General features: G+C 43.0%; 1 protein-coding gene across 1 annotated transcript in view; it reads left to right on the top strand.

The window, feature by feature from the left end:
* Positions 1 to 474: 474 nt before the first annotated feature.
* The window catches only part of NPSR1 (neuropeptide S receptor 1), a 60,959-nt gene continuing 48,569 nt past the window's right edge, over positions 475 to 12,864 (top strand). Inside the window, exon 1 of the mRNA XM_059819083.1 lies at positions 475 to 621. Coding sequence (XP_059675066.1) covers positions 475 to 621 — 147 coding nt within the window. The remainder of the gene's footprint in view (positions 622 to 12,864) is intronic.

Genomic DNA, 12,864 nt, shown 5'->3' with positions numbered 1-12,864 from the left:
ATACCGTAATTCTGCAGGTAACCGAAATCAAAGCGGGCTGAGCTAGGGTAAGTAAGCAAAGCTGCTGAGTGGAATAGCCAGGCTCCTGAGCTTAATACAGGGAGGAGGTCCGTGCTTTTACAGGTGTGCCTGACTCCAGAGCCGGCAGCTTGGGGTGCAAGACAATCCAGGGTCCACAAGGCACATGCCTGGGTCCGCGTGTGCTGACTTTCTTACTGGCTGCTGCTCCTGCTGCTGGAAAGAGCATGTGGAGGGCTGTCGTCAGAGTTGTACCAAAGGAAAGCTCAAAGGGACGATGCCAGCATGGCTTTTTTTATTTTTTTTATCACTCAGCTGCACTGAAGCCCGACACCTCTGGTAGCCAGCAGCGGATCAGTGAGAAGCTGGTTTTGTTGCTACGCTTTTACGGGAGAAGCTTGGCTGTATTAACTCTTGCAAAAACCAGCACCTAGACAACTCGAACAAAACCCAGTGATGGAGGTCGGCTCCGCAGAAGCCAGCAGCAGCTCCCAGGGAGGCACCGGCTGGCTGGATCTTACCCTTGTCACCTGCACTGAAACGGTGACTGTCACTGAAGTGGTGGCAGAAGAGGAGTGGGGATCCTTTTACTATTCTTTTAAGGTATTCTTTTAAGACGTGTGTTCCTTTTCTCACGTGGTTGCAGCGCTGGTGCATTTTCAGCACCTCTGCGGGGAGGCAACTAGGATTATTGAACTTTTTTGCCCAGATATTTGTGGTTTTTTTTCCCCTGCAAGGACAGCGGACAGCATGTGTGAGGCATTTACTGCAAAACAAAATAGTTGTAGGAATTGGAGTTCAGACTTTCAGGTCTCAGCCAATTGTATCCCCTTCCAAGAGGGGACGGTACTGGTTTTCTGTAGAGGTATTGTAATTATACATGCATCTTTAATCAAAAGCTTGTATTAGTTTATCACATCTTTTATGTAATTTCTTATAGTGGTCACCTTGACATAAGGGATTTCTTTTCAATTTTTCAGCTGCAACAAACATTGTACACAAGTGAGACGGTTTTTTGTTGTTTTGGGTTTTTTTTTTAATCACGAGGGACAGGTTCTAATTAGTTGGTTTGTTTGTTTGCTTTCAACTTGAGCGGGGAATGCAGTGTCTCTTGAAGGCTGCTGTTAAGAATGCACCAGATGAATCATTCAGTAGTGAATGCTGTTGAATGACATGGGAAGTGTATTCATTCATCTCCCCAAACAAACATCACCCTTGCAATATGTGAATGTAGGAAAAAGATTAAAGAGGTACTGAAATTCATCTTTCCTTCAGACTTCTGTGCCTGTTGTCATTACTTAAGTTCATGCTGCATGCCATGTGTCACTTTACTGTTGTGGCACATTGTACAGGTTAGATTCAAGTTATTAAAAAGTCTGACAAGGAGTACCCTGCCATTCCTTCTGGAGCTCAGGACCAAAGAGATCACTTTCAACTGGAAAGATATAGGCACTTACATCATTTGACAGTATGTTAGGTAAAAGGGGATATGTTCAGAGACAGCTTTGATTTCTGTGAGATTGTTAGTGCTCTGAAAAAATGCCAGTGCAATCAGTGGAATTACAACAGGTTTCCACCCCTGTTAAGGAAAAAGTTCGTATGTAGTTCTACAATTAATTAATGAGGGTCTCTTTTAACATGCTGCTGATATTTTTTTTTCCTTGATAAGACAGTACTTTCTTATCTAGAATTTCAAAGATGAAGTTCCTTTTTTCCCCCCTCTTTTTATTCTCTCCATGTTAGACTCCTAAAATGCTCTTAAAAAAATCAGAAGCAACAAGCAATACATTTTTAACAACTTTATCTCCTTTGTTCTTTCCACAGTTAGGGCTGTAAATCTGAACAATGTCATGGGAGCAGTATTTTATAATGGTAAAAGTGACAATTAATTTCATGATTAGTCCCTCAGGCAGAAAAATGCTCCTTAATAGGGGAGATTGAGTAAATTACAATAATTAGGAAACTATGGATAGTCATGCATGCTCATCCATTGCTAAAGGAAACTTGATTCTGTTAGCTGAGAGCTTCTCATTAGACTTGCACTCCTCTGTCGGATGTCTAGCTCTGGCATATATAGCATGAACTTTGCAAGGAGGTTCACTGATTTCACATCAATTACTAGCTGTTGATAGGCATGGAAATATTTTGACTCTGGAGACAAGTGACAGCTGGTGCTGCTGCAGGAAAGGAAGGATAAAGCACCTGCTCTGATGACTCCGGTGCAGGGAAGACAGGGCTCCCTGACAGCAATTTCAGCTCTCTGTAAAAGCTCACATGTGGAGGATGCTGCTGATACCCGCTGACTTGGTTGGCTGTCCTCCACCAGCGCTGCCCACGTTGTGGCCGTGTCCTTGCCCCTTCCAGCAAGGTGAGCAGCATCTCCTTCCTCTTCACAGGGGTCTGGTTAAGCAGCTAAAGCAATAAAAGGTTCAGCTTGGAATAGGCTGCATGGATTAAAAAACAGAGCTCAGTGCTCAAAATGTAGCTACAAATGGGGTTTTGGCCTTTTATTGGGACTTTCAAACACGTTGTAGCCCATGGCCGGCAGTAAAGACAGGCTGGATGAATGGCCACCCCACAGGTTGACTCCAGAGGCTGCGTGCTGGGATGCAGAAGTCCAACACAGGGTACTCAAGTTATTTCTGCTTGGGAAATGTAGGTGTAACCTATCTTACCAAAGCAGTCATAGGAAAACACGATCTAAGCCGATAAATGGAGATGAAGGCGTGACACTCACCCATTACCTGGAGCAGTTCCTGTGTTAACAACTTTTTAATGATTCTACCCAATGGCAGCTACATAGCATATCTCACAATGCTGCTCAAACTAGGGGAACATGTGCTGGTTTCTTCTTTTCCTCCCATGCTTCAAAAGGAGAGCCTGTACCCACCTAAGGTAGTGTCTGTGTTATACTGTGGTGGCAATGTGACAAAAGTGAAATAATGCACCTTAGAGCATTTCAGTGCCAAAAAGTCCTGTTATGGGTGAGCTGTGAGTGCTTCCCAGCTCCCCCTTTCAGAAGCATTTGAGTTTCTGTCTATTCCTCTTCAGAGCTTAACAACTAAATCCTGCACTTCTTCAGATTAGGAAGCATTTTGCCAGTTCAATTAGATTTCTTCCTTTTTTTTTTTCTTTTTTTTGGCTGGGAAATGGAGCATTTCATCCACTTGGGGGAATGCACATTTCCCTTCTGGTAGTCATTACCGTAGCTCCTTGGCCAGCTGCTCACCAAGGCTTTGCCCATGAAGTCTGCTTTGGGGCCGTGACCACGTGTGCTAACTAGGCTGGGTTTTGGGGCACAGACTCGCAGCCTTTGGGGCAGGAGTGGGTGCACCCACGCACCATGCAGTATGCAAGATGAGCTGGTGCTTCCCACAGCAAAGGCACTGGCTCATCCCCACCTACGTTAGGGTCTTGCAGCTGTGTTAGGGCAAACGCTCCCTGAAAACCCAGACCGTATTTCTTCCCGGGTACCTTTACATGAGGCATCCAAGTAGGGTACTGTCTTGAATCATGAGAAGTCCTGTTGGCTGTGTCAGCATCAAATTCAGAACAGATGTGCAAATTGGTATTAATTACAGCTCCAACCTCCCAGGCCAAAGGAGAGTTCATTACATCCCTTTACAATCTCCCCCATATGCATTTAATCTCTGTGTAAAAGGGCTCTAAGCGAGTGTCAACTGCCCTCTGCCAAATACAGTAATCCGAAAAGAAAGGAGACTGTCTGAACACCTGTGGCCTTCTTCCACTTTAGGACCTCCTTAATCGTGCGTACCGGACTAGGTGCAAACCAGAAACCATCATCTCCTGCCTCCCAGGAGAGTGGGCTGACTTCCATCACCTAGTATGTTTTCTTATTTTGTTTTCTGATGTGTAGAGTTGAGCCCTCACCTGTGCAGCAGGACACAACGGTTTTGTTGTTTGCACTCAAGCTTGTTTGGGAACCCCGATCTCTTCCCTGCCAGGTGGGAACCCCAGCCACTGGTCCACACGTTGACGTCCCCCTCCCTCTGGGCCCATGAGCCCTGGTCCCTGTGCCATGCAGCATCGCCACAGCAGTGATGCTGAAGTGTTAGAGCTCTCAGGAGAAACAATGTGCACATCAACTCCACCACAAATGATTTTGCACATATAATCTAAATTCCCAATTTGCTTCAGGAAGGACTGTTTGACTCTCTGCCTGTGATTGTCCTCCACGCTCTCTGTAGCATTCCCTGTACCTGCATGTTTTAGCCCAGGTAGCTCAGATATTAAAAAGGACATTCCCTGTACCTGCATGTTTTAGCCCAAGTAGCTCAGATATTACAAAGGACTGCATAGCCATGCCAGAGTAAGCACAAATCTAAGAGCATGCGCTGCTTATCCATGGAGCCTAATGCTCTTTACAAAGGTCAGGGCTTACCATCTCCAGCAAAGAGCTGAGGAGACCAACATGTGGAGAGAAGGTTTGCATAGACTTGTTTTGTAGGACTATCAGGTAGCAAGGATTTGGCTCCAGCTGTCCTCAGAGCCTGTTTAAGTCAGAATCTGTTGTCCCTATCTTTTCATCCAAATGCAGGAGTCTCTTTATCTCCTGGAAAGCATTAGCCTATGTTATTGCTCATTCTGATTTTCAGGCAAACCTCACAGAGCATCCCATAATTGAATACATAATAGAAAAATAATAATGGGTGCTGTCAAAATTCTGGAGTAATCTCTGCAAATGCAATCATGCATTTCAGAAAAATAGGCATATCAAATAATTTGTAAGTAAATCTTTCGGTGGGGGGAGAGGGGGAGAATTAAGTCTACACAAATACAGTGTCAGGAACTCCTGAACGCAGCCTCTGCAATATGCTGTAATGACTGTCGCTATTACTGAGACGCTGCGCTGAGAATGTAATAGCTGATCTCATTGTGAAACAAATCTGCGGTGCCATTGGCCAGGCTGGCTTCACCTAGTAGCTTAAATGCAACACAGAAGTGATCTGGCTGTATGACAGCCCGACTGGGGGTAGCTCTGAGCCGACTGATTTGGGTGGTTTTATACTAGCAACCCTCATGCTTCTGACCCCATGGTCCACACAGCCACAGGGTTCGCATCTATCTGTCTCTCCTATATAAATATGCCTAGACAGTATTAATTTCTCCAGTTTTTTTAGATGTTTTAATTGTACAGATTAGGCATACTTAATCATTTTACCCCTTTTTGTGGTTAAGAAAAAAACAGCATTTCAGAGTTTCTAATAGGGCTATCAAAATCATACAATTATGGATGGACCATTGAGTGACCTAATATTATCTCTTCATGTTGAAAATGTTCTAGGAAAAAATAGAGAGGTGCACCATGAAAAATGTATCTTCCCTGACGACGTTAAAATCAGGGATATCTGTTTGTCTCCTTCTGTGGAAGTTTCCTAGGGTGCCATGGGTAAAAAAATCCTGCAGTAACTGAACAGTACTGTCCCCATTTTTTATCCATCTTGTACCAAAACACAACAGAATGGCAAATGTGAACTATCTGCTAGTAAAATCGAATCATTACCATTTGTTATTGACTGAAAATCTTCCCCTCTATCCCAGTCACACCTATGGAGGATTTTGGGGCAGGGTGGGGGGGTGGTTTGTTTAGCTGTTACTTGAGCTTGGAAAGATCACAGCAATTCACATGCATTAAATGTTGCGCACTGAAAGGACCCTGCCTCACCTGTGATGGTAAAGTCAGAGCTAAGAAATACATTTCTAAAAAACTGGGGGTTCACAAAAAAGATCGATACAGTTTTGCTAGATTTCAAAAAGAAGTGAAAGTAATCTTAATAACATAACTAGCCCTTTCCATGAGAAAGTGTCCTGTTTTAATCAATAGGCTTCCTCAGCTTGTCTGTTTCCCTAAGTCTAAAAGGGAGAAAATATTATAGATGTTTCCTCTATATAACACATTAGCATTCACAGACATGAGCGCAATACCATATAGACACAAATTCATGCTTCTCAAGTTTCCTCAGCTTGGGTCCCACCCAACTGTGCCCTTCTTCCAACCATAAGGACAGATGGAGAAGTGGCTGTTGCCGGTACCTCTGACGTGTTGTGAAGGCCTCGTGTGGCAATGCATCCCAGGATTGCCAGAACGACCTATAGCTGTGTGCTGGGAGGATAGCACAGCCAGCCTGTGAGAAAGCATCTCAGTAAGGCAGCCTCTCTGCAGGAGGTATGAAAACTATAAGGCATGACCGGTGCCATAGAAATGGGAAAGCAGCAGTCCCAGAGGCAAACCTGGGACTGAACCAGTATTTATGCAGTTTGAATCAGGCTCCATTGCAGGCCATGCTACCAAAAAAAAAATCAGCTCCTAGAGGGCTTGTTGCCTGCCCAAATGTGTTCCTTTCAAATTCAGTCATAGTGGAAGCACTTTCAAAGACAAAATATAAAACTTAGCTTTGAACTTTTTCTTTTCTCTGTCTTTCTTATCCTCACGTGAGTTTTCCCAGAGCTTTTTGGTGTCAATCAAATTGCTTTCCGAAAATTTTCAGGAACATCTTGTGTGAACACTGTATAGAAACACCTTCTCAGTTTTGCCTTGGTAGATGGAGAATGTTCTTTCAAAACACACTTGTATTACAGGGATGACCAGCGCAATTTCTGCTGCTTGTGACGACTAGGGCATAAGATTTCAGTGATCTTCCCAGCTGTTAGTGTGTTTCTTTCTCACTAAGACAGGGTCTATCAGCAAATGAATCAAGAGTGATACAGCCATTTTTGCAGCTTTTCTTGAGCATTCGGAGGTGGCTTGAATTAATCATCTGAACTTTCACATTCAGGTGACTAACATTGACCCTATGAAGCTTACTTATAGCCTAAGTATTCCATCCACTGTCCCTCATTTTGTAAGATATTTGGTGCCCCTTACTTTGTTCCCTCTTGACAGTCAGAACTGCTATCTACAACTAAAGTATGTGTAATGCACCTACAACTTATCTTCAAGCAGATTTCTGTTTGGGTTTTTTTCACAACCCAACTTGCGTTGAAAGTTTCAACACAAGAAGAAATATGGATGTTGCCAGTTGGCACTTTAATCAAGTTCATTCTTTTTTATGTATTAAAGAACCTTTATTTTGTAGCTGGTAAAAATAACAATAGTCATGATCCCTTCAGTAGCATCATGCTTTACTTCTGACAGCTCATTGTTTAAGCTGGTCACACCCTGGCAGAACTTCTTCATCTCAGGCCTCCATGTAAGTAAAAGACAAATGCCATCTTATACTTTTAAAGTCCTTTTTCCTAAGACTAATATGCTTGTGTCATTTCCATGCCAGTAGCCTTTACACCCATAGTCTTTACTTGCAGGGTGATTTTTAATTTAATTTACATAAAGATTCCCACAAAGATCTGAGTTGTTCATGTTTCTGTGATACAATAAATATATTATTTATAAATAATATATATTATAGTAAATACATTCTTACAACTTGTGCAAAGTGCTCATCTGATTATATCTGTATAAGTACCTTTGAGTTTTAAGTACATTCCTTAAGAAAATAGGTCTTATGCATACTTGTGCGTGCATGATAATTCAGGTAGGGAAGGACTTTGGAGGTCACCTGTGTCGACCACTCAAAAGCAAAGTCAAACTATTCCAGATTGATCAGGGCAGTGTCCACTCAAATTTTGAATAGCTCCAGGGATTGAGATTCTGCACCCTCTCTGGGCTCCCATCCAGTGTTTGACCACCCTCACAATGAACATTTATTTCCTAATATATAATCAAAATGTCCTGTGTTACAACTCTTACTTGTAGCCTCTCATCCTTTCATTGTGTACTTCTGAGAAGAACCTGGCTCCATCTTCCCTGCACCCTCCCATTAGATAATTGTAGGCAGCAGTCAGACCCCACAAGGCTCCTCTAAGGTTTCTACTGTGAAGGAATCTGGCAGTATGAGACAGAGGGTTTTTTAATTTAGTTTTGCTTCCTTTAGTTATTTTTAAAAACTTCATTAATTATGTCAGAGGTTGTGCCAGTACCTTTAAGATTCCTTAATTAAATTGTGCCAATGAGTGTCTGTCTTTGATTTCTTTCAGTGTTGCAGACCAAAGCGCAATTTGCCTTAGAGGTAAACTGACTATAAGTCCCTGACTGGAATCAGTCAAGCTGCATGCATGGCACCTGTCTGCCTCAGGAAAACTAATCTTCCTCATTTGTTTTTTCTGGGGTTGGGGTTTTTTTGGGTTTTTTTGTTTCATCCTAAATGGGGGCTGTTAAAATAGCAAATGTATCCTGAACATTTTCAGTATCGAAAGGTCAAGACTCCAGTTCTTCTACAACAGAGTCAAAAAAATGCAAATCTAGAGTCCTCCATTTTCTTGCATGGCCTGCAATTAAAGTGATTATTTCAGAGGGTAAGAAAAGATTTTTCTCTTTTTTTTTTCCTCCTTTAAGAAAGTGCAATGCAATCTACTAGTGGCAAACCTGACCGTGAGCATGACAGTTCCCCATTTTAGCAAGGAGATTTATTTGTTCTTCTTATGTGTTAAGAAGAAGAGCCTTACAAAATTGTTTGGCTTGCTCTGTGATTACAATCTCAATTGCTGCAATAGGCTACTCTAGAAACATAATTTTTAAAATATACCGAAGGCAAGCAGTAAGACCATTTGCATATTCCCAGAATTTAATCAGCTGGCAAGAAGAAGCTGTTCAGAGACTTAAGCAACTACTGACCTGTACCTGTATAAGTACCTTTGAGTTTTAAGTACATTCCTTAAGAAAATAGGTCTTATGCATACTTGTGCGTGCATGATAATTCAGGTAGGGAGGGACTTCCAGAGGTCACTTGCACCAGCCACTCGAAAGCAAAGTCAAACTATGCCAGATTGATCAGAGCAGTGTCCACTCAGTGCCTCTTCTTCACCCAGGTGACCAAGGACATGGAGCAGGATGGCATCAGGTCAGCAAGGACATGAATTCAATATAGGCGTCCTCACATTAAGAGGCCAGCCAGTCAGATAAGGAACAGAGTACCTCTGCCTCTCTTTTTCTGTTTATTTGCTCATTTCTTACCTGGCAACCTTTTTTTCAGACCGTTTCCCAACCAGCCTCAGCAGCTAGAACAAAACTGTTTCACGTTGGGTTCCTGTTCAAGTACAAACATGCTTTGTCCATTGATAGTTGAACCTCTCCTATTAGGCAACTGCTCTGATATCAGGCAAAGGCTTTTCCACCTCAAGACTTGAGCAACAGCACCTCCATTGGGATGGGCTATCAGGTACATCCCCGTTCCACAGCCACAGCTGGTGCCCCCTGACAGAGCGGATACAAATCCTGAGAAATGAGTGAGTAAGGAAGTTGGTTGGGGAGAACGGGAAGGAGGGATGGCATTGTGGCACCAAAATGTCTCCCAATGTCTCTGAAAGGTTTTAACTATGGTCTTGATTAAAGCTGCTCGCAGGGATGATCTTTGTCTCAAATATAAAACAGAATACACCTCTTGCATAGACTTACCGCAGCCTATGGATTCAGAAATTTTGTCAGAGAGACAAAATAACAAGCCTCTTCTACAAGCAAAGGAAAATGCACACAACCTCCAGTCAGGTTTTCTGGTTTACATTTCACCCATGAAGAGGCTTGCTTCATTGACTAAAGCTGGTTTTAATCTTATAGCAAATTAGCAAAACATGAATATGTGCTCCAGATGTCAAACACTTCCATGCTCCAAACACAGCAGTCTTGTGGAATAGCAGTGCATGCAATGGTTGTAGTCAAGCCAAGGAAATACTCTTGACTTTGATTTGTTCTGTGACCTTCATTAAGTCGCCAGCATCTTTAGTTTTTCTAATCTAAAAGAACTGATGTATGACACTAGTGTCTCTCACGGCATTCTCATGTAATGTAGTTAGCAATGCCCATTGCAAAAACACCCCTTGCCAAAAGGTTCTACACAGGGATTTGGGAGATGTTATTATCTTTCTTTTTATCCAGAATGCTTCTGATGGCTGTGCAACATGTTATTAAACAATGGTTTTTTGTAAATCACCTTGCTGAGGGTTGTTATAAAATGAGGATTTTTGCTTGATGAACAAACAAGACATGAAATGAAACACCTCTATGTCTAAGCAACCTTAAGGTGATGAATAAAATAAAATTACAGAAAATGCAGCCGAAGTCCAAGGATCAATCAGCTATCTCTCTAATCTAATAGCTATTTTTAAGACCTTCACAGATGGAGGTTTCACTGACTCAATCAATCTATATATATATATGGTATATTTTAAAGTCAATTTTTTAAAATGATCAACCTGAATTCTGTGCTGTAGTTTTGGTTCAGTGATTTTTGGTCAGTCTGCAGTGGATCTGAAGAAGAGATTATTCCTTTCATTTTTTACGTGAGTCTTTTTGTGTCTTCAAGGCTATGTTCATAGTTTCCTGCAGTCTGCTTTTTGCTAGATGAAGCAACTTAATTCACTCAGTCTTTTCTCCTGGCTATATCCTCTAGACTGCTGTCAACCCATTGCTCTCTGTCTCTCTTGAAGCACTGCGCCCAGGAGTGGGCATAGTACAGCTGCTGGGTACAGTGGAAGGATTAGAGCAGAGGCACACGAGACTAGTGTCGATCCCATGATGGTGGTTGTCACTCTCATGGCAGGGTGACATTATTGAACCGTGTTCCACTTGTGGGGCACTTGCATGAGGGGGGCATGTTTCAAAGACTCGCCCAACCTGTTGTGATTACACCTGCTGCACTGTAGAGTCCTGCACTTCTCCTTTGTTGAACAGCATCTTGGGGTTTTTTCCAGTGCATGTTTCCAATTCACCAAGGTAATTTTGAATTCTAATTCTAGCCTCCGTGAAGGCCTTTATCAAGGTGGGCATCCAATTAATAACCACAGAAGTTTTCATTCTGCAAGCTAACACAGACCGAGAGAGGCTGCAGTGATTTAAGTTGCCTATTATTATAGCTCCTTAATCCCCAAGAATGAGATCTTTTTCTTTTCTCTCAGAATGGCAGCTACCACAAATAGATTAATAGAAACTTTGGCTTTATTCCTTTCTCTATGGCCTTTCAAACTTACCTCTCCTGTATTCAGCTCTTGCACTTTTTAGGTTACCTTTGTAGTCGGGTTTAAATGTATATTTCCGTAGAAGCTTAGGGTAAAATTGCTTAACTGTTAAGCACTGCTTTTTAACTTGGCAGGAGGGGATTTAAACTGACCGTATGTGCTACGCCTCTATAGTGGGGAAACACCCCTCTAACACAGTCTCTGTTCTCCATAGCTATTTCTTCTGTGGGAATCGTAAGAAGGTTTCAGTGTCAGATCCTTGTTCTGTTCATACCCATGTCAGTATAATAGAGGAATACAGAATTTCTTTCAAGAAAATGCTCTCCTGATTATATACCAGAGAAAATGGGAACAAGTCTTGCCCCTCAGTTTTCTTCACGTGTGAAAGACATTTTCTGAAATGGAAAAGACAAACCAAAGCCTGAGGAGAACCCACTGATTTCAAGGACAAAAGTGATGTGAAATCTTACTTTTTTAGATTTTAATTACCTTCCAAAAAGACACTTCCTTCCAATTCCTGTACAAAGCAAAGCATCCCCATAAAAATAGTTCCACCATGTCTCTGCCACACATTTTGAAGGGAATTTGTTTCCAAGAGATTCAAGAGATTTGCAGACACCCAAAAAAGGTGGAGGTTTTTTTTTTTTGTCTAAAAGCTAAGCAGCCAGCCCACACAAGTTGTCTTATCTAGGTCACTCTATAATCAGTGGAGACAGGCCATCCCAAGGTAGGTGAGATGAATGGTGACTCATCTCTGAGATACTGCTATTATCTCGACTACACTATGACAATTTAGAGTAGTTGTGTCTCTTTAGAGCTTTCAAGTTAGGTGAGGTGTCCCAAATGGTAGATTACGCTGGCAAAAGTTATCATGCGGGGAAAACTGAAACCATCTAAACACAGCCTTCATTGTATACTTAAGCTAATCTCTGGGTTCAGGCACAGAGCACAGCCTCAAATTGCTCATACACCGGGTCTTGCCTGTCCTGCGTGCCCGTGTAACCCACAGGGTGGTGTGGCTACCTGCCTGGAGCAAAGCTGGGGCTGGTTCCCACAAGTGGCTCCCCAGTAGAGGAGGGACCATGGCTGCTGGTAGGGAGGGGGCTAAGAGCTGAGGAGACACTAAAGCACATTGCAGAGCAAGAAGCTCCTTGCCCCTGCTCCTTTCCTGCCATTTCACCTTCCCTCACACTCACAACTGAGCCGTTTTCTCTTTGCGGGCAGCAGGAGCCCTGGTTTCTGCTCACCCACAACAAAATCTGGGTTAGTGGCTGCCAAATGCTTTTAATGAGTGCTCTCCCCTCCTTCTGCTCCATCATCAGCCCAGTCAGGTAGGCGTGGGTCTCACTGACAGCCTCCTTCCCCCCACCGGCTCAGGACAGTGCCTTGGGGTCACTTCTGTAGGGTCAGCAGCTGGGATCCCTCTTCTACTGCAGCCCTTACCTGTCTCCTCCATTTTCCACTAACTCCCACATTATGGGTTTGGTGTCAGGAACTGGAAGATCCCAAAAGGCTGCACTGACATTACCCGAAACTCATCCCAGTTGCTAGGATGTGAATCCAGGTGACCAATGCATCTGAAGCATTGGAAAGCCACGAGAAGGCAGAGGAGGGGGCTGAAGGCTCTTCTCTAGTTCATTCATACTGACTGTCTCCACCTGAAACATCAAAGGCAGGGGTCTGCTTGGGAGCAGCAGGCTCTGGGAGAGAGATCCCTTATGGAAATTGGGTTTACCTTTATAACTACCAGTTCTGCTGAGCCATATATGTATTTTTTTCTCTCTTCCCCTCTAATAATAATGCGTGTATTATTGCTGC

The sequence above is a fragment of the Gavia stellata genome, chromosome 6, assembly GCF_030936135.1.
Source record: "Gavia stellata isolate bGavSte3 chromosome 6, bGavSte3.hap2, whole genome shotgun sequence".
Classification (NCBI taxonomy): domain Eukaryota; kingdom Metazoa; phylum Chordata; class Aves; order Gaviiformes; family Gaviidae; genus Gavia; species Gavia stellata.
The sequence above is the reverse complement of the archived record's forward strand: the minus strand, read 5'-3'. Positions and strand labels throughout refer to the sequence as shown.